Here is a 24127-nt window from a genome sequence, read left to right as displayed (position 1 = left end):
AGGCCTCTCACCGCTGCGGCCTCTCCCGTTGCGGAGCACAGGCTCCGGACGCGCAGGCTCAGTGGCCATGGCTCACAGGCCCAGCCACTACGCGGCATGTGGGATCTTCCCGGACCGGGGCACGAACCCGTGTCCCCTGCATCGGCAGGCGGACTCTCAACCACTGCGCCACCAGGGAAGCCCAGAAGGTCTAATCTTAAGGCACTAAAACTCAAAGTCTTAAGATACAAAAATAGTAAACTGAATACAGCATACCAAGAGCCAGAAATACCATGAAAAGTCTAGGCTCTGAGTCCAGAAGTTATTCTTTATAGTAATAGCTCAGCAAAGAATTCTTGGGGCTTTGACTCCTTTCACCTAACTTTCTACTCTATGTTAGATTCTCCTGAAAGAATCTCAGAGGAAAACCCAGAAGTGACCTAAATTAGATCAGTAACTAAATCTGAACTTGAAAATGGGGAATAAATTCAATTACCTTATGTTTATATAGTCAAATACAAATTATACCGAAAAGATATCTTAAATAGCTTAAAAGGCATCTGAAGGCAGCCTTCATAAAAAATCTAGTGGAGAAAATGGTGACCAATTTTTGGCATCTTCCCCCTCCTACACCTCCGGCTTAAGGTCATATATATGTTCAAATTTAGGAAATGCTGTAAATTTGATCCACAACCCTTATTTAGCCATGTCACTTTAAGGGAAAGAAGAGAAGCATTTCATTACTTCCAGATAGTGTGTACACTAGAACAGAGCAGAGGGTTCTTCTTGACGTTCTGTTCTTCAATACGCACTGGTGACCTTTTAAAGCCACTGTGCGCCTTTCTAAGGGAATAAGGAAGAGAAGGCAGCATGACAGTTGGTTATCATTTAAAATCTATCTTCTTCACATTCGTTTTGCTTCCTTTCTTTCTTTCCCTGGGAATCTATCATTTGATATTCACGTTTCCTATAGTTGCCAGACCTTCTATCAGTGGCTCACCCACTAACTTCTTTCCAGTTGCAAGTATTAAATCCAGGCATCTAGATGATATCTGAGCCAAAACACTGTCCATAATGCACTCTGCTCACTTTCTGGACCAAGTGCAACACAAGTACAGATTCCTTAGCAGACACCTTCAAACTTACCATATATAAATTATTCAGCACTGATTCATGTACTTTTAAAAAAATCTGACATCCAATTAGCACTCTTCCTGTACTAAGGCATTAAGGCAACACAAGGCACTGTTCAAGATGAAAAGACTCATGGCCTGCTATTAACAGGGAAGGGCTGGGAAGCAGAGCCATCTCAATCCTTAGTGGTTTCAAAAGGTTAATAAAATGCCAGTAGGTTATATACACCATCCACTATCCATTTTCAAATTCATGTGTGATAATATGAAATGTCATACTTGTATCTCTGAAGTCTCGAGAAAGATTATGCACAAGAAACAATACTTTTTTTAAAAAGTCCACAAATTATCCTGAACTCTAATTTTCAAAGGGAAACCAGGCATGCTTTGTCTTCTTCTTTCAATGGGACACATTTAGTGCCTGATAAGCTCACACTCTGTAACGTTAGTGCTATTAACTGAAGCACAAAAACAGTACACCATCTCCACCAACAAACTGCATTAAACTCCACCAAATGGGGAGGTCACGTTAGATACTGTGTGAAAGTACTTTAAGAATGTTTTTCAAGCCCACGTTTCTCTACCGGATGGCCCTGTGTGGAGCCAGGCACCCTCCAGCTTGAAGATGGGGAGGTGGCAAAGCACCGCAGAAGGAGCGTTCACTCGGTTCCTTCACTGGGTATTCAGAAGACCCAGGTTCTAGTTCCCTCTGCCCCATACCCCTGATGTCAGGAGCAGTATAACTTCAGCGAGGTTTTTAACCTTCTTGGGCCTTGGTTGTCTATTAGAATGGAGAAGACACCTTACCCTGTCTGAAGGCAGGGAGCTCTACCAGACGATCCCTTATGATCTCATTCAGCTCTAGGATTCTAGTCTATGATCTGTTTCTTGATCGTACCTGTGTATTCTTTCAGTAATTAATCACTATTATCACTTCCCCCAAATCACTCTTAATGCAACAGAAATTCATTTCTGCTTTTACTATCATTGGAAATGGAAAATGGCAAACGGTACCCTCCTCCATCTCACAAGCTTTCACATACATCAAGACAGCTCTTTAGTTACTTCTTATTTCAAGAATACAAATCTGAAACCTTGAGTCCTATTGCTTTTACGTACTGGGTCTCAATGACTTGACTGGTGCAGTAAAATAAATATCTTTCCTGTACTTCAGACACGCTTAAAGACAGCTGGCAGGACTTTGGGGGATTCTCATGCAGTCAGAGGTGTCTGATATGGGAAAGCCTCGGGATAAATTCCAGGGACCATGGCTAAATGTTAATCAAGCACAGGGAAACACATAACCGCCAATGGATTGCATTACCTTTTCTAGGAAGCTGTCTTCTTCCTGAGAGCAGAGCAGGAAAAGAAAGTCATTGACAGATAGAAAATGATTAGAATTAATTTACAGAATTAGAAACAGATCAGTATTATTAGAATGCACTACCTCACTAGATACATTTTAAATTCTTCAAATAAATCATGATTGTTGAAAATGGAACACATTCTCATATGCAAAGTTCTCTATCATGCGTATTCAAATTTTGTGCAGTATATTGAGACTATCGGTCAAGAAACATACATGTCCAGTCCTAGACTTTTGTGTCTTTTGGCAGCTGCCAGCTGAGCCAGCCAGACACCCACTGATACTTCCTTTTCCCGTGCTGCCTGGAGGCAGGCCCTGCCGCTATGCTGTGTGGCATCTCGCTCACCCTGACGCCACTTCAGTGGAAGAATTTGGCTGTGAGCCCGACAGCGGCCATTCAGGAGATGGTAAGCTTCTCTCCTCTCCACTGCCATGCCTCTCACCACCATAGCTAGCCTCCCAAGCAGTATCTCACACTCCTTTCCATCGCCCGGTACCCTCTCCCCTCCTCAAGGGCCCCTAAAGTCCTCAAATATGGAAGTCCCTCTGAAATGCAAATTCATTTCATTTCAGACCTTTGTGGACCATAAGATCCATCATTATCCCCTACTGGGTTTTCCTACAGAGTATAAGAGAAAAAAGAGAAGCAGGGGAGAGGGAAAAAGGTACCTTTTTAATCGCCTCTGTCTTTTGTGCTATTATTACAATGTAACAATGACAACAGCGACAGTAACTACTGCCACCACTTAGGAGGCATCTGCCATGTAGCAGTAACTGCAATGGGCTCTTATACAATGTCATTTAGTCTGCACATATGCACAAAGTAGATATTATTCCCGTTTTACAGATGAGGAAACTGAGGCTCTGGGAGATTAAATCATTTGCCCACAGTCACACTATTAGGTATTAAGTGGCAGAATCAGGATTAGAACTCAGGTCTGACTGACTCCACAGTCATTACCACTATGCTCCCTTAGATAACTTGAAAAGGATAAACTGACTGCTTCTTAGACAAAGAGGCAGGGGAAAGCTTGGAGAATGTATTCTACTCCCAGCAGGCTAAAGACAGTTATAAGGCAGCAGGGTTAGTGGAAAGAGTACAGGCATGGGTGTCAGACAGTCCTGGGTACAAATCTTCATGCTACCTCTTATTATTTTGTACAGACTGCAGGCAAGTTAGTAAACTTCATAGAGCCCCAGTTCCTTCATCTCTATAACAGGGATAATAACATGTACCTCACAGGGACACAGAAGCAGTCTAAAACACAGCGGGTGTGGGGCAGTGGTGACACAGTATGCCAGCAGCAGGCCTGGTCTCTCAAAGTTCCCTGCACTCCCCAGCAACTTCCAACCCTGCCATGGGCCACCAAGAACTTGGATATAAATCCCACGTCTCGGTCTGAGAGTAAAAGGAAAAATCCTGATCTTACCTTCACAGATGTGCAGGAGGTTGGAGGTGGGGAAATATGTGTTCCCTGATACTCCAAGTAGTAATGCTGAATGTATTTGTCCCAAATGACTGTTATATATGCTGGGTAGGGTTTTTAGTATTACTAGGTACATTATGAATTAAACATGCTCTTGTAGGTTTACCTAGACTTTTAAATACCATATATAGAATGAAATAAAAATAATCAGAGTAACAGTGCTTTAAAAAGTATACAATATTCATAGTATTGTAATTATAACACTTCTTAATGTGGAAGTTAATTCTGAGTGCCAAACATCTAATTTAACTAAATTTTGGAGCATAACCTTTTTTAAAATTTAGAACTACTTATTAACAAAGAGAGAATCTGCTTGTCTGACAGACTTCTCTATTTTCCCTCCTATGAATATGTGCCACATGATATGATGAGTAAAACCAGGCAGGGTTTTTATATACTAACCTGTCAAACCAAGCCCTCCAAAAGGTTTTCTTCAGGCATTGACTACCTACCAGTGCAAGGCAGTGAGCTAAATGTCTTTGAGGGGTAGGGGGGGTATGAAAAGTGAGGCTACAGAGAGGGGAAAGACACGGTCCCTGACTCGGGTTTACAACTGAATTGGGGTAAGGATTCCCAGAACTTATGGCCTGGCTCTACTGTAATTCACCAATATGAGTTCTCAATAAATGGTTAAAACAAACAAACAAACAAAAAACCAGGGGTTCAAAGGAAAGAGAGATGGCTTTCCACTGGGGCTGTCAGGGGACTTTTTCACAATGGTGATGTAACCTAACTAGCCCTTGAAAGATTCACAGGATTTAAAAGGGCAGAAATGGGGTGGGGACATTACAAGTGGGAGGGGACAGAAATAAACAAAATTGCAGAGAAGGTAAATCACAAGGTGAGATTAGGGAAGAGTTAGTCATCTGGTTCGTGGGGAGCAGGAGGGGATAATAAGAAAAATAGTAGGAAATAAATCTAAGAAGGTGTGTTGAAGTCAGACTTTGCTGGACCTTGAATGACAGGTAAAGCAATTTGGATCGTATTCAGCAGGCATGGGGGAGCCGCATGCCTAACTTTAAGCAAGGAAGTGATAGGCCCCAAAGCTGTATTACAGAAAGATCAGTCTGACAGCCCTGAAGAGGGAAAAGAGAAGGCTAGAGAAATAGAGGTGAAGGGAATTGTTAAAAGGCTATTGAGGTAGGTCAAGCAGGAGAGAGCAAGCACCTCAACTAATAATGGGAACATAATATTTTTTAAAAAATGAATGGGGGGCTTCCCTGGTGGCGCAGTGGTTGAGAGTCTGCCTGCCGATGCAGGGGACATGGGTTCGTGCCCCGGTTAGGGAAGATCCCACATGCCGCGGAGCGGGCTCGCTGAGCCTATGCTCTGCAATGGGAGAGGCCACAACAGTGAGAGGCCCACGTACTGCAAAAAAAAAAAAACAAAAAAAAACAACAACAAAAATGAATGGGGCTTCCCTGGTGGCGCAGTGGTTAAGAATCTGCCTGTCAATGCAGGAGAGACACGGGTTCGAGCCCTGGTCCAGGAAGATCCCACATGCCGCAGAGCAACTAAGTTGTGCACCACAACTACTGAGCCTGCACTCTAGAGCCTGCGAGCCACAACTACTGAAGCCTGCATGCCTAGGGCCTATGCTCCGCAGCAAGAGAAGCCACCGCAATGAGAAGCTCGTGCACTGCAATGAAGAGTAGCCCCCTGCTTGCTGCAACTAGAGGAAGCCCACGTGCAGCAATGAAGACCCAACGCAGACAAAAATAAAATAAATACAATTAAAAATAATATGATAAAAAATTATTTTAAAAAATGAATGGATACAAGAGAAAACTCTGAAATCAAAAGGACTTTGATACTGGTGGAGGGGCAGCAGATTTACACTGAGAGTTTATTTCTCTGACTTCAGGCATAAAGTAGGTGTAAATTATATTTATTTCAAGTCTAGGTTCAACTCTGAAAATAGAAACACCACTTAGCTCTCACTAATAAAGAGCATTCTCTTAAGGTAGTCCTAAGGTTGCTGCTAATCACTTAGTTCAACTGACTTGCCCACTTTCCGCAAAAGGCTACGTGTTGATCACATTAAAAAAGGGAAAAGCGTTCAGGAGTCCCCAGCGGGGCAACACTGGCATATTACAAATGCACTGCAAATCATTCTTCATCCCAGCATTCACCCTTAGAGGAATTTTCCCAGTAGTAAATGCAGCTAAAATCATGTAAAAAGAGTCATTTAGAGGCAGATTCAAATTTAAAAATAAAAAGCAGAAAACAGAATGGATACTGAAGTTCTAGAAAGGACTCATTCATGTGAAATATAAAAAGAAACACAAACCATACACTTAACAGGATAAGAAATGGGTTGTTAGATCAGTAAGACAAAGTAAACACCTACTTGGAGAGATCACTGGGAACAAATTAATCACCAAGTTGTTATTCGTGTTATTTCAAATTTTTGATATTGTTCTCCTAATAGACATGTCCCCAAGCAAATACAGTTGGTTCCCCCATCCCTCAACTTTTTTCACCTCTGTATTTACAAGCCAAACCTTTAACTGGTGGGTTCAAGCCTGGCCTCCTCTCTACTAGTCCAGTCTACATGCAAACCAGAATGTTCCTCCAAATATGTCCATTTACAGCCACATACAACTCATTAAAGACTTCCGGTGGATCTAGATGCCCTCTGGCTCCAGTATAAACTCATCTGTTGACTTCAAGACTCTCTATCCCCCGGGACTTCCCTGGTGGTCCAGTGGGTAAGACTCCACACTCCCAATGCAGGGGACCTAGGTTCGATCCCTGGACAGGGAATTAGATCCCGCCTGCATGCCACAACTAAGAAGCCCACATGCCGCAAGTGAAGATCCCACATGCCACAACTAAGACCCGGTGCAGCCAAAATAAATAAATAAATAATAAATACTAAAAAAAAAGAGCAAAAGTGTTAATTTAAAAAGAAAAAAAGGGACTTTCCTGGTGGCGCAGTGGTTAAGAATCCACCTGCCAACGCAGGGGACATGGGTTCGATCCCTGGTCCAGGAAGATCCCATATGCCACGGAGCAACTAAGCCCATGTGCCACAACTACAGAGCCTGTGCTCTAAAGCTCACGAGCCACAACTACTGGGCCTGTGCGGCACAACTACTGAAGCCTGCACACCCTACAGTCCGCGCACCGCAACTACTGAGTCCATGCACCGCGACTACTGAAGTCCACACGCCTAGAGCCCGTGCTCCACAAGAGAAGCCACTGCAGTGAGAAGCCCATGCACTGCAACGAAGAGTAGCCCCTGGTCACCACAACTAGAGAAAGCCCGTGTGCAGCAATGAAGACCCAATGCAGCCAAAAATAAAATATAATAAAATGAGTTTAAAAAATAACATAAAACTGGGCTTCCCTGGTGGCGCAGTGGTTGAGAGTCCGCCTGCCGATGCAGGGGATACGGGTTCGTGCCCCGGTCCGGGAAGATCCCACATGCTGCGGAGTGGCTGGGCCCGTGAGCCATGGCCGCTGAGCCTGCGCGTCCGGAGCCTGTGCTCCGCAACGGGAGAGGCCACAACAGTGAGAGGCCCATGTACCGCAAAAAAAAAAAAAAAAAAAAAAACCAAACAAACAAAAAACATAAAACAGAGTAATAACATGTAAATATTAAAAAAAAAGACTCTATCCACTGCTCCCACCCTACTTAACCAGCTTCACCCACCAAAACAGGCTGAATCTGAGACTGATTTTCACAGAGATTAGCTGGTCAATCAATAAGCTTTTATAGCATATAAGGGCTTGAGTAAACAGCACAGGAAAGGAATCTATTGTTGATACAAATTACAAGCTCCACAACTCTCATTCTAAGTGACTTTCCAAAATATTGACTTACTAAACACACTGGACATGAGCCAATAAAAGTAGTTAATGTTTAGATTATCTGTAACCAAACTCCCTACTAACCTCGATTTAGAATTTAGCCGTATTGTGCATACAGGTAAACTTTCTTAAATTATAAGAACCCACATAAACTCCATAATATTTTGCATCCAATGTATAATGAATAAATATTGACGATTTTATGCTACTTAATATGCTAATTAATAAACCAGAAAAATCTATCTTGATTCTGGAAAAGAATAAAGATAATTACAAACAGATTCTCCTCTGTTTGCCACCTGTGCTAATCCCAACAGTTCTAGTAGCGGCAAAGTCACTATCAGGAAGAATGAAAAGGACTTATGCCAGTTACTTTATTCTGCATTTGGGGGGAAGAGCATGTGGCACAAGAATCTTTGTGAAAACAATACAGGGAGAGTCAACACAGGCACTGAACTCATTTTTGGTTTCACTCAAATTTTAGAGTAAATAATACAAAAAAGGACAACAGGTATCATTATTAATAGCCTTGTCTCACGGGATTTGAAATATCATCTTGGGTCTTGGAACAAGCATGAATAAACAAACCTAAGAAAGCATTTCAGAAGGTCAAAATCAAGCCAAAACACAGTGGGAAGGTATTACAAATGGGGAACAGATAATCTTAGATCTCTTGTTTACTGCCCCACACTAATATGGATAATTTCCTCATCAATGAGATCCAGGAATTTATTAAATGCAACAGGCTGTGAAAAGAATCAGAACCCTAAATCCTACAAAATAAACGCTTTAACAGAATAAATGGTGACCACACACATACAATTTAAGAAGAACTCAGCAATTTTGTAATGAAAAATGATCTGGGTTCTATTTTTTAAAACTTTGAATCATGTGTGCACAAGAAGAAGAAAAAAGGCTTCCTATAGAGCCATTAACTCCACTAAAGATTTTGACTACTTCCTATTCATGGTCAAATGTGGTTGAATTACTTGATAATATTTTAAATAAAATAAACATTTTTAATGCTGGTTGAGTCTCCTTCTTGTCACTTTAATTAATATGGGACAATTGCAGTAAAGGGTAGTATAATGCGTCTGCCAACTCTGACCAAATAGTTCCAGTTTATAGGAAATAAGGTGGGAGGAGGGAGTACAAAAAGACAGGTTTAAAAATTACCAAGAGGAAACAACCAGACAAATTTAAGAAATGTCAGACCCCTGACTGGACAATTGCCCTGGACTCTTAAAAGGCAAAGTCGTTAAAGGAAAAAGGAAAGAACTGTTCTACTCTAAAAGAGACTGCAGAGACCTCACCAAATGTACTGCATGAACCCAGATCTGATCTTGGCTTTACAAAAGCTATGAAAGAAATTATTGGGACAACTGGAGAAATCTGAATACCGAGTATCTAGTTTTCTTAGGTGTCATAATGGCACTGTGCTGATATAGAAGTTGTTCTTTTTCTTAAGAGAGGCAGGCCAAAGTGTTCACTGGTGAAGTGACACATCACCACTTAATTTCAAATGGTATAGCAAAAAAAAAAGTATATGTCAGTATATGTGTATAAGGCATGTGGGTGTTGTTCACTGTACTGTTCTTTCAATTCTTCTGCACATTTGCCATTTTCATAATAAAAGTTGGGAAAAAGAAAGCTGGGAAATGGTGTCTGGGATGGAGGCAAGGGGTAGGGAAAAGAAAGGGAGACTACTTCATTTAGAACATATTCTAAAAGGTGAAATAATACATTCAAAAGATAGGAATATGGTGGTAGAAGAAAAAATAAGTATCATGAAAAATAACAGAATGTCAGGATATGAATTTCTGAAAAAAAAATGGTTGTCTCTCAACTAGGGCTAATACACTCAGTCATGAGGGCTCTAGGGAAACAAGCATAATTCCAAGAAAGAATGCTGGGACTGAACTCAAGGGTTTTAATCTGCCATCTGAGTCATCACTAAAACAATTCCATGGCAACAGAACAGATCACACTCTGACAAGCCAGCAGCCTGCCCGCCGGTCTAGCCCTCCCCGCTAGATGATACAATCACTGCTCCAGCTAGGCCAAAAGGATCAATGTGAATACTAATGGTAATGATAACATAGGGCTGTCACGCCATCTAATTTTCTTTGGTAAAAGACCAAGAGTATACTTTCATAGCCCGAAGAGGTCTGCACACAAATCCAACAATATTTTCACTTAGAAGAAAGGTTCTTAACAGAATGAACTTGTTACTAAATTAATTTTCGTTCCTGAAGATAATAAGCATTTCCTCCATAAGGACATTGATATTATAGCTTGGTGTCGGAGAAGAGAAATCCTCCTCCTTTCTTTTCTTGAGTGAGTCACATTAAACTTGTATCAAACTTCAGTGCATATTATAATCATCCAGGATGCTGATAAAATGCAGATCTCCAGGCCTTGCACCCTGAGATTCTGATTCCATTGCCAGAGGTGAGTGGGGGAAAGGGCCTGCACTTGTGTAAGGATCCCTGGGGGTTCTGAGGCAGGTACTCTGAGGTTCACTTATGGCCTGGGCTCCAACAAGCAGCTGAGTCTGACTTGGATTAGATATGATGATATAGTGAGGGGCTCTGGACTGGAAATCAGAAAATCTGGGTGACAGATTTGTCACTAATTTATTCCACTTTGGGCAAGTTATTGTCTCTGTGCCTCAGTTTTCTCATATATTTAATGAGGATAATACCACACACCCCCCGCCCCGTTACTGGACCTCACATACATGCTAATTTATACAAAAATGACTTGAAAGTATGAAGAGCATAACAAGTAAGCATATCTTTATATCTCAAAGTTATAAATCTTTGAGAAAGGAGGCTTTAATCTCATATTCCTGACAAGAGCCAATTACATATTACCTTCTCCTCTTTCCTTTTAGGCTTAATCCAATGAAAGGCGTGTTAAAGTGACATTCTTATTCTTATTTATCACTTGCCATCCACCCCCCAGTTCCCCTGCCAGCCCTGACAAAAGAGGAAGCACAGAGAGAAGGAGGACATCAGTTAAGCACTGCGAAAATTCTATCTAAAGGAGATGCATGTCTTAGGATGCCTCTTACCAAGTCTATGAGTTTGGTAACAGGAACTTCTCGGATTGGTCTTTTCATTCGGCACAAAGCCTCTAAGGATGTACCAAAACAACTTGGGAAGTAATTTCCACTGATGGTCAAGAAGTAATCTTTGCCTCGATCCAGGTGAAGGACAAGAATATCTTCAATCTTATCTTCCCCTGAGTTCAGGATGGTCACAGAGTCTTTGCTGACATACACATCAAGGGAAATGTCCACAGTCTCATCTGAAACGTAAGAGATGGTACATGATAACAGAAACTTCCAGTGGAAAAGCAAAAAGGGGATGAGAACCAACAGAAGAAGTGTCCTCTAAAAAAATCATTAAGTGATGACGGAGAGATGGGACACACGGAAGAGGGAGGAGCCCCAATACAACGACAGTGGAGGTGAGAGACGTATGGTTAGAAAACAAGAAGTTAATCAAAGGGAGGGAATGGCAGTCATGAGGGGATGGTACATCGCGAGCAGAGACAATGGTAAAGGGAAAACTCACTTGGCTCCAAGTAGCCCTCACAAGGTTCAGCCCGAAGCCATGGCTTGCAGTACTGGCTGTCATTAAGCTTAGGGATGAAAGAAAAATGGCAGGGAACCTGTCCATTGTTGCTGATCTGGAACTTCTCCTTTTGTAGTTGCCGAAACTTCACATTCTCAAACACAAACTGGGGAATAACAGACAGACACAAACATGCATCACTAGTAGGGGAAGAAAGTCAGTTGGATTATTCCATAGAGAATATGAATAAAGAATGAGGTCATTATTAACCATTATTAACTGCCGGATGCACTCGCCAAGCGAGCCAGCTACCCACTGTCCCCTCTCACAACAGGAGAGAAGGAGCCAGGCAGCTCTTGCTACTTCTCTAGGCTACTCTGATTGTTCCTGGGATCCTAAGAGTATAACCCCACCTGGGGTCAGGGCATGCATCCCATGACCAGGTCCTGGTTCCTGAGATATGAATTGGCCAGCAACTCTGAAATATTAAATAAGAGCAGCTGACATCTGAGGGCTTACTTTGTGCCCGGCGCTGTTTTAAGGGCTTTGCATGTATTAACTCGGGTAATCCTCACAACCTCCTCTTTATCCAAAAAAGGAAACTGTGGCTCTGAGAGGGTAAGACACTCGCCCACGGCCACACGTCTACTAGATGGCAGTGCTGGGACCAAAGTGGAGGCAGTCTGCCTTCAGCTCACACAGTCTTCATGACTTTGCAGTGTTGCCTTCTCCTAGTTACATGGTTTCCCCTGTGCGACCACGATGGGCAGCAGATGGGCAGCCGTGTGTGCTTCCTCACCTCCCTCCGGCTGAGTTCTAAGGAAGGAAGGAAGTCATTTTCCATTCTGTCCATGATGCGTACAATATCTTCAAACACTTTCCGGTACCTCCGTTCATCCACAACCTTCACCTGAAAGAAAATGAACCCTCTTTTCAGTCTTACATGCGTGTAGCTCATCTTCCTTTAAGATTACCTAACAGTTTAAAACCGGTCATTATAGCAACCATTTCAAATAAACTGTGGTGCAAAGAACATCCCCAAACACTTTCTGAAATCTCGCTCCATCCACAACTTTTACCTGAGAAAAACAGACAGATCCTTATTTTAGTCTTTTGTACTCTCAACTTATATATCTCTAAGAGTCTAACGATCTTTAAAAAGGCCACTAAAACAAACATAAATTATGGGATCACACACCGTAAGGTAAAGGTAAGGTTAATTGGTTAACTTCTTGGAAAAGTTAAACCTCTGTGCTACGAAGCTTGGCAATAATAAATATTTGGGAAGAATATTTTCTTGCTCCATTGTTAAGTAATTTGGTGGTGGAGAAAATGTGACGATTGTGCTAAAACTTATTTCCTGCACTATACAAACTGATAGTGTCAAAACATACCTATCACATTTTCTAACAATGATCATAAAGTGCTAAAACAGCAGAAAAAATGACTAACGCATTTAACTCTATTAGCTGTTATGCACGATGCCAAGAATCATAATACCAATATAATACCAATGCTCAGATTATATGATGATAAAAGTATGTTAGTAAATAGACCCTATGGCCGTTTTAGAAAACGGCCGACACAAAATGTCCCAGATCAGAGTAAAAGCATGACGATAAACAAATCATCTTGCCTAATAGATCGAAAAAACTCCCATCTGACACAGCACTTTCGGCTTCCTGACACAGCTGTGCTTTTTTTTTTTACTATTAAAACTTTATACAAATCGATGCCCAAAACAAACATAATTAACATACCATTTTCACTTATTAAGGCCCCAGTTTCTTTTTAGAATAGAAAACTTCACAAACTCAATTTTTAAAAAAAGATTGATGTATGCAGTAGAGGCTGTAAAGAAAGTGTGGAAAATAAGAACATCAAAGCTGAGTCTCAAAGACTGTGGAGGTTTTTACATATCTGAACCATAATGATTAGAGAACTTAGGAGTAAGCAATCACTAGCGTCACCAGGGTGCCCACTACAGTGTTACATTAAGAGGAATTTTATACTTTTTAAATTCTTTTTCAACATTTTGCGACTTTAAAAAAAATTTATTAATTTATTTTGGCCGTACCGCACAGCATGTGGGATCTTAGTTCCCCGACCAGGGATCGAACCCGCGCCCCTGCATTGGAGGCGTGGCATATTAACCACTGGACCACCAGGTAAGTCCCTTTGCAACTTTTTATTTCAAAAAGTATTTTACATATGTCATCTTATTTTCACAACAACCTGTGAGGCTACCAAAGCAAGGATTATTCTTCTCACAGTTGAGAATATCAAGGTACAAAAAGATCAACTAAGTTGCTCACTGCCACAGTTAATAGCAGAGGTGATATCTGGACCTCTAGCATAAGACCCTTTCCAAAATACTGGATATGTGACAGGACCAACTTGGGTATGTCTTTTTTTTGAGGCGGGGGTAGGTCTTAAAAACACAAATGCCTCAGCTCACTGATAGCAATCTCCAGGGGGCGGGGTCCATGCTTTTGAAGCTCTTTAGGCAATTCTGATGTCCACCAAAGTCTAAGAACCAATGCAACAGATCCCATTACCAAGTGCAGGGGTGGGAACCCCATCTCAGCTTAATCTCAGCCAGCCCACAGCAAGTCTTCTGAAATTAATTGGCCCCTGAGTACTTGGTCCCTTTGTTAACAGTCACTGACGTGAATGGTGGTAAGAAATACAATGTGGTTCTTAAAGCCTCTAATCATAGTGTGCCCAAGAGTCCAAAGTATGGGGTGGTTACCCAATAAAATCAAAGCTCTTCTCAGTGGGTTATCATGATCATAACCCTTAATGTTCAGTAAGGATAATGAAGGGGAAAATGTTACCACAGAATGTCACCACTTGATACATCCACTTTAGAAAAGGAGATTACCAATAAAATTAGGAATTAAGAAATATGTACAATGAGCTAGATCTTTATGTAATAACACGGATAGCTCTCCAAGATACACCACTGAATTAAAAAAAAAAGTTGCAGACCAACACATACAGTATGAGACCATTTATGATATATACACACCAACAAACAAAACACCACCATATTGTGTATGGGTAAACAGAAAAGGTCTAGAACTGTGCTATCCAATATTATAGCCAGTAGCCACATAAGGACATTTAAATTTAAATTACTTCAAATTAAATAAAATTGAAAGTTCATTTCTCTCAGTCACACTTCAAGTGATCAATAGTTGCCTGCAGGTAATAGCTACTGGATGGGACAGGACAGATCTAGAACATTTCCATCATCACAGAAAATCTATTGGACAGTGCTGGTCTAGAAAGAAATAAATTCATAAGGGTAGTTGGCCGGGCTAGGGAGTGGGGTTTAGCGCAAAAGTGGAAGTGGGGGATAGAAGAGGCACTGAAGACCTTCAGCCTTATCTGTGAATTTTGCTTACTTCTATTTTTATTTTAAAGAGAAAACACATTTTAATTCCTGTGTGATTTAAAAAGTATTAAAAACTAGAAAGGTAGAGCTTTATTAAAGATACACAAAAATACACAGAAAGCATGGAAAAATTGTAAATATCCTGCTGGGAGCTCTGAATTAATATGTATGGAGTATTACAAATATTCTGAGGTTCTGAAAAGAAATACAAACAGAAAAGCTAAGCATAGCTGATGAAACAAAAACGGTTAGTGTCTGGGGGAAAGACATCCTTTTAAAAATGGATTAAGAGAACTCAAATGAAGAAAACAGGGCAGTCCACAAGCACAAGCTAGAAATTAGGTGGGTTAAAAGTAGTATCTGGGTTTCCCTGGTGGCGCAGTGGTTGAGAGTCCACCTGCCGATGCAGGGGACACGGGTTCGTGCCCCAGTCCGGGAAGATCCCACATGCCGCAAAGCGGCTGGGCCCGTGAGCCATGGCCGCTGAGCCTGCGCGTCCGGAGCCTGTGGCTCCGCAACCGGAGAGGCCACAACAGTGAGAGGCCCGCGTACCGCAAAAAAAAAAAAAAAAAGAAAAAAAAGAAAAAAGTAGTATCTGAAGGTATATCTAGTCAGTAAGTTCTCTGGAACTCTGCAGGCATTGTGGGGGTAGGAGAAAGAACATCTATAAGTTTGGGAATTAAACAGGCTTAAGAGACTTGAATCTCAGCTCTCCTTCTAACTGCATGCTCTTAAAGAAGTTTATTTAAACTCACTGGTTCTCCACTTGCTCATCTGTTAAATGAGAAATATTTAACTCAAAGCACTGCTGTGAGGAGTAAATGAGATGGGTGTAAATTGCCTAGTACAGTCTCTGGCACGTACTAGCTACTTTTTGAGGAACACATACTATTATTATTCATTATTATTTTAAAATTTCAAAGTGGATAAAGTCAAGCCATGATTCCCTCAATAAAATTTAGAATCTATTCTAAGATGAAGAACAAATTTTGTACATAAAGGAAATGCCCCAAAGTCATTCCCCTTTAAGACAGGAGCAGGATAAGACATATTGGTGAGAACCTATCTCAGAAGCCAAAATAATCAACATACACCCAGAGGAAAGAAATCTACCCTACTGTGCTCTTCGCATGTCTTACCTCATTAATCCTCTTAAGTAGGTACCATTGTTATTCCCATTTTATAGAGGAGGAAACTGAGGCAGAGGGATGTTACATAAATTTTCCATTGTTACAGTTAGAAAGTGGTTGAGCTGGGAGGCAAATTTAAGCAGTCTAGCTATAACGTCCATTCTATCAAGCACTGCCCAATATAGATTCTGCCAGATTACATGACTGTAGGTCTGGAAAAACTGCAAGAAATAATCTAAATGTACTAGCTGTAATAAAGTAAGTCAACAAGATCCCAAGATATAACTTGCATACTAATAACACACAGCTAGAAAACAAAAACTTTACTCACAACAGAGACAAAAAATTAAACAACTGGCCATTAATCCAGCCCAGGATGCAATAGAGTTAAAGAGAAATTTCAAACCTGTGCTCCTGGATGGGAAGACTTCACTATCTTAGTTAGTAGAACTAACAATATGCCTCTTAACATTATATACAGATTATGTTGTATTCTGACCGGTCTGTGCCTTTGTTCCTGCTGTCCCCAGCCCTCTACCTGGAACCTCTCTCCTGGTGCTTCCACTCCTTACTATTTTATCTGATGAGGACCTACTCATCCTTTAAAACCTAGCTTTGAACTCTTCTTTATGTATAATGACTTTAGGAGGTGAAGGGTGCTACCCAGCCATTATGCAGCATGAGAAACACCTGTGTCACTAAACGGCCATGTGGACAGCATTTAGGAGGGTCAAGGGCACTAACTTCTCAATGTTGCAAATGATTATTTGGTTATGAAAACATTATGGCTCACTGAATTACTGACCCGTTCTGAGTCTAAATAACGCTCTAAGAATAGATACTTAACACACAAACGACTGCATGAACAAACAAGTGTTTACCCCAATGTGGAAGAGGGCGCTAACAGGCTTGTGGTCACTGGTTTTCAGTTCCATGTGACTCCGGTAATGAAGCTGATTAACGTTAATTCCTCTCCAGAGAATTCGGTCACACCAGGCTGGAACCCGACATTTCCCACTGCAAAAAAAGTAAGGAATTAGAATAACATACCACACAAGAACGGAATACCTACCACACTGGTTCAGACCTGAGTTAGGCCCTCTTGTTATCTGCTTCTCCTTCCCTAACGACTCCAGCTATTATCTTCCCTACTATATTGCAAGCTCTGTGAAGGGACTGTGTCTGCTTGTTTGTCACTGCATTCTCAGCCCCTAGCACAGTATCTGATGTAAAGTAGGTGCTCAATGAATAGTTATCTAATGAATGAATAAACGGTGCTCCTAAGATTAGGATTATATCTTCAATATTGTTGCCCCAGGGGAAAACAGAATAGCACCTTCTTAAAATACCCTCAGAAGGACAGGATTATATTCAGAACACTTCCTCTTCATTTGCTCTATCAACAGCAATGATGCTTCACAACAGATAGACAACTAATAAAATCTAAAAATCCAATCCTATATTCCTGGACTGGGCTTAATCACTGGAGATGGGTAATAGTAGAGATTTCTTTAAACCTGTACTTTTATGGATAAGTCGAGCTTCTTCTAATAAAGATGAACTAACACCTAAGCATGCAAGTCTGAACAAATAACAGCCCATAAGAATACCAAGGGGAGGGAAAAAGCCTATTCATCATTCTATTAAAATAAGCAACACCTGTACACCTGATCCAGACGGTGACACAAATAAAGTTCTTATCAGTAGCTCTTCAGTTGACTCTCAAGTCAGGTGAGTGGAATAAACAAGGCAATGTGCACAAGATCTCTCAGAGTCACTTTTCACTTGCTGAGCAGCTCCCTCGGAGGATGGGACAGGCTCCTCCCCACCCCACCCTGGCGCTCTCTGAGTCTAAAGAAGCTGACTATGCCCAGGCATTCTTTTCTTCTTTCAAACTTCTGGGCTCAGCCAGGTAGGAAACCATAGGAAACGAAGAAATAGTAGGTAGAAGACAAACAGTCACCAGGCACATACTGACAGGGGCACTTTACTAGGGGTGATCGAGAAATCAACAGGCCCCCTAGACAGTGATTCTCAGCTTTCTGCAGCAGTTGTGGAGGTCAGGCCCAGGCACCGGTATTTTTAAAAGTCCAGCAAAAGAGTCTAATGTGAACTCAGGATCGAGAACCACTGTTCTGGAAGAACCTTTCATGGCTCTTTGTTTTCACCTCTGGTATCCTGAGTTAAAGAGTTGAAAAAGAGTTTGGGAAAAGAGCCAGAACAGGGCAACAGGTAAGGAAATAGGGGTAAGATCAGAAGGGCAAAAATCTAAGAAGCAAGTCTGCTGAGGTGAGAGAAATAAGACATCACAGGCAGCTCGTAAAACTTCAACAGCCTGACAGAGCAGTCCACACTCTCCTAAGGTGAGCTCACCTGTGAGCACACACAAACTGAAACCTCTTTTGTAATAGCACTGAGCCATTAGGTTTTTCTATCTGTTTCTGGCAAGAACTAAAAATTTCCCAGCCCTTCATCAATTCAGAGAGACAGAAATAAGATCAGGGCTTAACCTATTCCATGAGGAGGTTCTTGTTTTTTACCTGGAATCCCATCGGTCTGTTTTAGAATCATACTTATACGTGGGGATAAACTTGATTTCCCCTTCCATGAAGTCAGCAAAAGCTTTTTTCTGTGTGCGCTGAATATTTAGCTAGAGATAGAAAAACGTATCATATAAGCAGGGTAACACCATCTTAACAGAAGTGATAATTGGGTTGATCAGCCATTTCTAAGTATCTAAGTTCCGTATCTTTTGCAAGTGTCGGAGCACATACATAAAATTTCTGTGCCTTATGAATTAAATTTTGACATTCCAACAGCATCTAAGCTCACCGACAGACAGGATGCTCATATGAGCATGTCACTAATTTTTTATTGCTAATGGTGGTCAAGGTAAAATGGAAAAATGAAACCTGAATAATCATAAGTTCCCTGATGTTAGCACAGATTTTTTTAAATTTATTAAAGTATAGTTGATTTACAATGTTGTGTTAATTTCTGCTGTACAGCAAAGTGACTCAATTATACATATATATATATTCTTTTCCCTATTCTTTTCCATTATGGCTTATCACAGGATACTGAATGGAGTTCTTTGTGCTATACAGTAGGACCTTGTTGTTTATCCATCCTATATATATAATAGTTTGGGCACAGTTTTAATTTTTTAAAAAAGCACACAAATTTTGATTGGATAATTCCAAAAGCCAAATTCAGTGAATAGTTATATTGGGTTGGCCAGAAAGTTCGTTCAGGTTTTTCTGTAACATCTTGTGGAAAACCCAAACGAACTTTTCGGCCAAGCCAATAGATCGTTTTGAAAGTTACCCTCACTCAAATATTTTACCAGAACTACATAAGATTCAGAACTTATTCCAATTGTACCCCCTTTGGAGGCAGGACAGAGGAAGAAATGCAAAGTTAGCCAGCCAACCTCAATGTGAAGATAGACACAGCCAAGAAAGGCTCACTGTAAAAACCATTCTGCTGCAAAACACCGGAATTTTGACTATGACTGAAGGTCAAAAGTCTCACGTTAGGATTTAAAGACATTCAAATCAAGTTGAAACATTTTCTTCCCTCAATAAGAAGCATTCACTTTTAGCAGCCAGAATCCATATGCTAAAGTAAAAATTCAAGTCCTGTGCCAGGCTCCAAGGCAAATTTACAGAAAACTAGGTTCCTCAATATCGTTTTATATAAATGTTACCATATCAGTGCTTCTCACACAGGTTTTAACATCTATAAACTAGCAAGCCCCAACTTCTCAATCAGTTCCCATTAGACCACAGTCTGCTATTTTTCCCAAACTTCTCTTCTGTGCCTCCCAATCCCCTCACAGGGCCTCCCTCTTTTACCTCCAAGCTGTTGCTGAGCCTGCCAAGTAATCATAGAGCAGCTTTCCCTGTTTCATCTGCCAAACCACATCAACATAGCTGAAGGCCCACTTCCTCCAGGAAGTGTTCTCCAATTAACCCCACCCATTCTCCAACTCATTTATACAAATCTCTGAAATCCCTTCTTGATAAAGACTTAATGAATAAATGTTATATTGACTTTTTATCACTAACGTTATCTCTTCTCCTCCCATCCAAGCACTTAATAAAAGCACTACAAACCTTGTGTGTACTCACTGCATCACTAGTCACAATGTTTTCCCCAGACAGTGATACCTTTCCATCTACTTCTAGAGTAAGACACAACTCCCATGGGTCTAACTCATAAACCTAACAATTTTATCTGCTGTCTAGGAAAGTACCTTTTAAAATAAAATTTTATTACCTGGTCCAATTTCAAGAGTCTCTGAAGGTCATTCTTATTAATAAGACTCTTCACTTCATTGGCATCAGGCATGCAAAGTCTGTAGTTCAAATCTCCCAACCAGATGACAACACTGAGGATAAAGAAATACATGAACAGAAATAGCAGCAATGAGCATAAAAATCAATCAGAGGAGAATGGAGAGAAGGAAAATGGGGAGATTATTGATAAGCATTCATTTATCACTATCTGACTAGGGGTTTAAGATATAACTATCCTTTGGGGGCGAGTACTATCAACACCTGAGAGGGGCGAGGGATTACAAAATAGGCAGGAGGACGGGCCTGCACACATGAGGAACAAAGACAGGGAAATACGGTGTATATGTGGGACTCAGAAACCAAGGAGTTAACTCCTTGAGAGAAGCATGTAGTTTATTTGCTGGACTAGCTTCAAAATTTCACCTGGCTACTTGCCAGGTCTCTAGGGGAAGAGAATCTGAACGTTTTCTGCCTCTCTGAGCCCTGATGTTCTGCAGGCTCTCCACTAGGGTCTGCATGGTCTGAATGACAGCTCTCTTGGGCAGGGCCCACTAGCAAATGTAGGTCCAGGGCTTTCTGCTGCAGCCACTCTGTCTACCCTTGCCCCAGAACCGCAGTCCAAGTCCCAGGCAGGAAGGAGAATGGCAGGCCATGGGAGCCTCAGGCTCCCAATCACAGCAACAGACCCCCAGGTGTGCTGAGAGCCGCCCAGGGGAGACCCTGAAATTCCCACACCAAAATGGGTTCTCTTGTGAGCTATCTCAAGTTCCAAATGGATCTCTTTGCCAATCTTTAAGGTCCCGGGTAAATAAATTTATGGAATTTCGGGGCAATTTTATGATTACTGATGTCAAGGCCTTGTTTTACCACTGTGAAACAGAATTCTATATGATCCTAATTGTTGAGACAATATGGAAAGAGGCCAACATCACTACCTTTCCCTACTCTTTCCTCAATTACTCCACTCTCTACTGATCCTAATACCCACAAATTATCTTTTGTTTTCCTACTAATTCACATCTCAAACCACTATTCCAAATCTCATTACCCTCTCAGAATTTCAATTACTACTATTAATTTCCCTACAAATAACCATTTTCTACTAACAATCCATTCCTCAACTGATTTTTGTTTCTATCCTTATTAAGTCCCATTCTTCACTAACCTTTCACATTATCCATTGGTGTCTTTAAATCTCCACAGCCCCTTTTCTTAATGATTCACAGCCAGTAAAAAGAATAATGTAGATCTATATTTACTGGCTTGGAAAGAGATTCACAATAAATAGGATAATACAGTCCTATATAATGAGTATGTGTGTGTTTGTGTGTGCATAGACAAAAGTCTACAACAGCACTATTCAGAACAGATAGGGACTTCCCTGGTGGGGCAGTGGTTAAGAATCTGCCTGCCAATGGAGGGGACTCGGGTTCGATCCCTGGTCCGGGAAGATCCCACATGCCGCGGAGCAACTAAGCCTGTGCGCCACAACTACTGAGCCTGCGCTCTAGAGCCTGCAAGCCACAACTACTGAGCCCACGTGCCACAACTACTGAAGCCTGTGTGCCTAAAGCCCATGCTCTGCAACAAGAGAAGCCACCGCAATGAGAAGCCCGTGCACCACAATGAAGAGTAGCCCCTGCTCGCCGCAACTAGAGAAAGCCTGCACGCAGCAACAAAGACCCAACATAGCCAAAAATAAAACTAAATTAAATAATTAATTAAAAAAAAAAACAGAAGACATAGGACGCACATAAGAAATGTAATTTTCAATTGCCTAGTAGCTGAATATAAAAAGTAAAAGAAACAAGTGAAAATAACTTTAACAACAAATTCCAGGGCTTCCCTGGTGGCACAGTGGTTTAGAATCCACCTGCCAATGAAGGGGACACGGGTTCAAGCCCTGGTCCAGGAAGATCCCATATGCTGCAGAGCAACTAAGCCCATGTGTCACAACTACTGAGCCTGCGCTCTAGAGCCTGTGATCCACAACTACTGAGCCCGTGTGCCACAACTACTGAGGCTCGCACGCCTAGAGCCCGTGCTCCGCAACAAGAGAAGCCACCACAATGAGAAGCCCATGCGCCGCAACGAAGAGTAGCCCCCGCTCGTCGCAACTAGAGAAAGCCCGTGCACAGCAACGAAGACCCAACTCAGCCAAAAATAAATAAAACAAAACAAAACAAAAAAAACCCAATGCCTTCTTTAAAAAAAACCAAATCCCATTTAACTCAATATATGCAAACTTTTGTTATTTCAACATGTAATCAATACTTAAAAAGCTGAGATATTTTACATTTTTTCCCTACTAAATTCAGTGTATATGCTCACAGCACATCTCAGTTTGGACTAGCTACTTTCAAGTGCCCAACAGCCACCTATGGCTACTGGCTGTCATAACGGACAGCACAGATCTGGAAGGATACACACTGAATTGTCCACAGTGTTTTTCTTCGGAAGGAGGGACTGGCTGGGGAGAGCAGAGGTAAGAAATGAGGGATTTTTTACTTTTACCTTTTATTACATTCACAATGAACATTTCTATTTTATAATAAAAAATAATAAAAACTGATGTCAATTGACAGACCCCCCTCTACCATTACTCTAGATGCCCACTAAGAGAACTAACCTTTCCTCTGATAGCAAATCTAATTCCTCTGACTAAAATCTAATTCATCTGCTATTCCTCAAACCCGCCCCCTTCTTCGTGACCCCAATCCCTAAACAATAATCTCTTCACTCTTCACATTTCTATAGCTTCTCACCACGTTTAGTCTCTTCTCACCACCACTATTCAAAGGCTAAGGAAGACTTAACCACTCACTCATGTTTCATGATGTTCAGCTGTGGGAGGGTCTGATTTGGGACCACAAAACTCATTCGTGCGCAGATGTCCTTATAATCCTGATTCCTTCTCTCAAAGTCCTCCACGTGGGCAGCCAAGTGGGAATTGACAACGCAAAAGGTAGTGTTGTGAAATACAAATCTCACAGCTACCCCACCTTTGTTTCCCTGTTAGCAAGAGTAATGATCCACAGTTAGTACAAAGATGCAACTAGCACCTGAACTTCACATGGACATAAATCATAATTGAGCTCATTTCCGAAGTAACTCACCATCTTCCCCATGATTCCAGTCCCAACTGTTTCTGTAGCAACATCACGGATATATCGCCACTGATCCTTTCTGGCAAATATCAGGAGCATCATCCCAACGAGGCGGACCAGTTGAACCTATGAGTCGCAGGGAATTAGAAGAGGTTCATGTTAATACCACTCTTTGCCACATATCGAATTCCCACAACTAATTTTCCACCAAGAAGATATAACCATGCCCTAATCTGAATCCAAATCCTCTAATTTCCCAGTGGGCCTCATAAAGAGAAAACAAAACTTCTCTGGGAAAGCTTTAATCTGGCTCTGACCAGTAGGAGTTAAAAGTCTTTGGAGACAACGAGCACACTCAGCTCTAGATTCATTATTTTAATCACTTTTTAGCCTACCGTGAGTAGGCAGCATAAAAAATTCGAATAATAATGACAAAGCCTCTATCCCAGCTTGTTCCTTTTGCCTCTTCTTCCTAGTTTCTGATTTACAATTTCCTAAGAAATTAAAATGTATAAAATAACACTCCTTTTTACTTTTAAGTCTGTGAACTAGAAATATGTCTGAAATGTGTATTAGTCTATACGAGAGGAATAACATCTTCAGGAGTCTTATCACCTATATCAGCTGCTAGAAGATGCAGATGAAAATTACTTAGACAAATGACTCCTTTTAAAGGGCTTGGTATGGTAGCCTCATAATTAAAATAACTCTTCTGGTAGCCTCTACCACGTGCCTTCTAGAGACCAACAAATTGGGCCACCTTGCTAAAGTCAACTCTATTCTTGACTTACAACCAAGTTTCGAGCTCACTGAAATTCCACAACACT

General features: G+C 41.3%; 1 protein-coding gene across 5 annotated transcripts in view; it reads right to left on the bottom strand.

The window, feature by feature from the left end:
• OCRL (OCRL inositol polyphosphate-5-phosphatase) overlaps positions 1–24127 on the bottom strand; it is a 56126-nt gene that overhangs the window by 5793 nt on the left and 26206 nt on the right. For 4 of the 5 annotated variants that reach the window (XM_033407057.2, XM_033407058.2, XM_033407060.2 and 1 more), the window contains 9 exons: positions 23310–23426; positions 23018–23205; positions 20174–20285; positions 18433–18542; positions 16774–16909; positions 12162–12272; positions 11363–11528; positions 10858–11093; positions 2437–2460 (listed from right to left, as the gene is read on the bottom strand). In XM_033407057.2, coding sequence (XP_033262948.2) covers positions 2437–2460; positions 10858–11093; positions 11363–11528; positions 12162–12272; positions 16774–16909; positions 18433–18542; positions 20174–20285; positions 23018–23205; positions 23310–23426 — 1200 coding nt within the window. The remainder of the gene's footprint in view (positions 1–2436; positions 2461–10857; positions 11094–11362; positions 11529–12161; positions 12273–16773; positions 16910–18432; positions 18543–20173; positions 20286–23017; positions 23206–23309; positions 23427–24127) is intronic. The other variant, XM_033407059.2, reaches the window with a different exon arrangement.

Source organism: Orcinus orca, chromosome X (assembly GCF_937001465.1).
Source record: "Orcinus orca chromosome X, mOrcOrc1.1, whole genome shotgun sequence".
NCBI classification, from domain to species: domain Eukaryota; kingdom Metazoa; phylum Chordata; class Mammalia; order Artiodactyla; family Delphinidae; genus Orcinus; species Orcinus orca.
The sequence above is the reverse complement of the archived record's forward strand: the minus strand, read 5'-3'. Positions and strand labels throughout refer to the sequence as shown.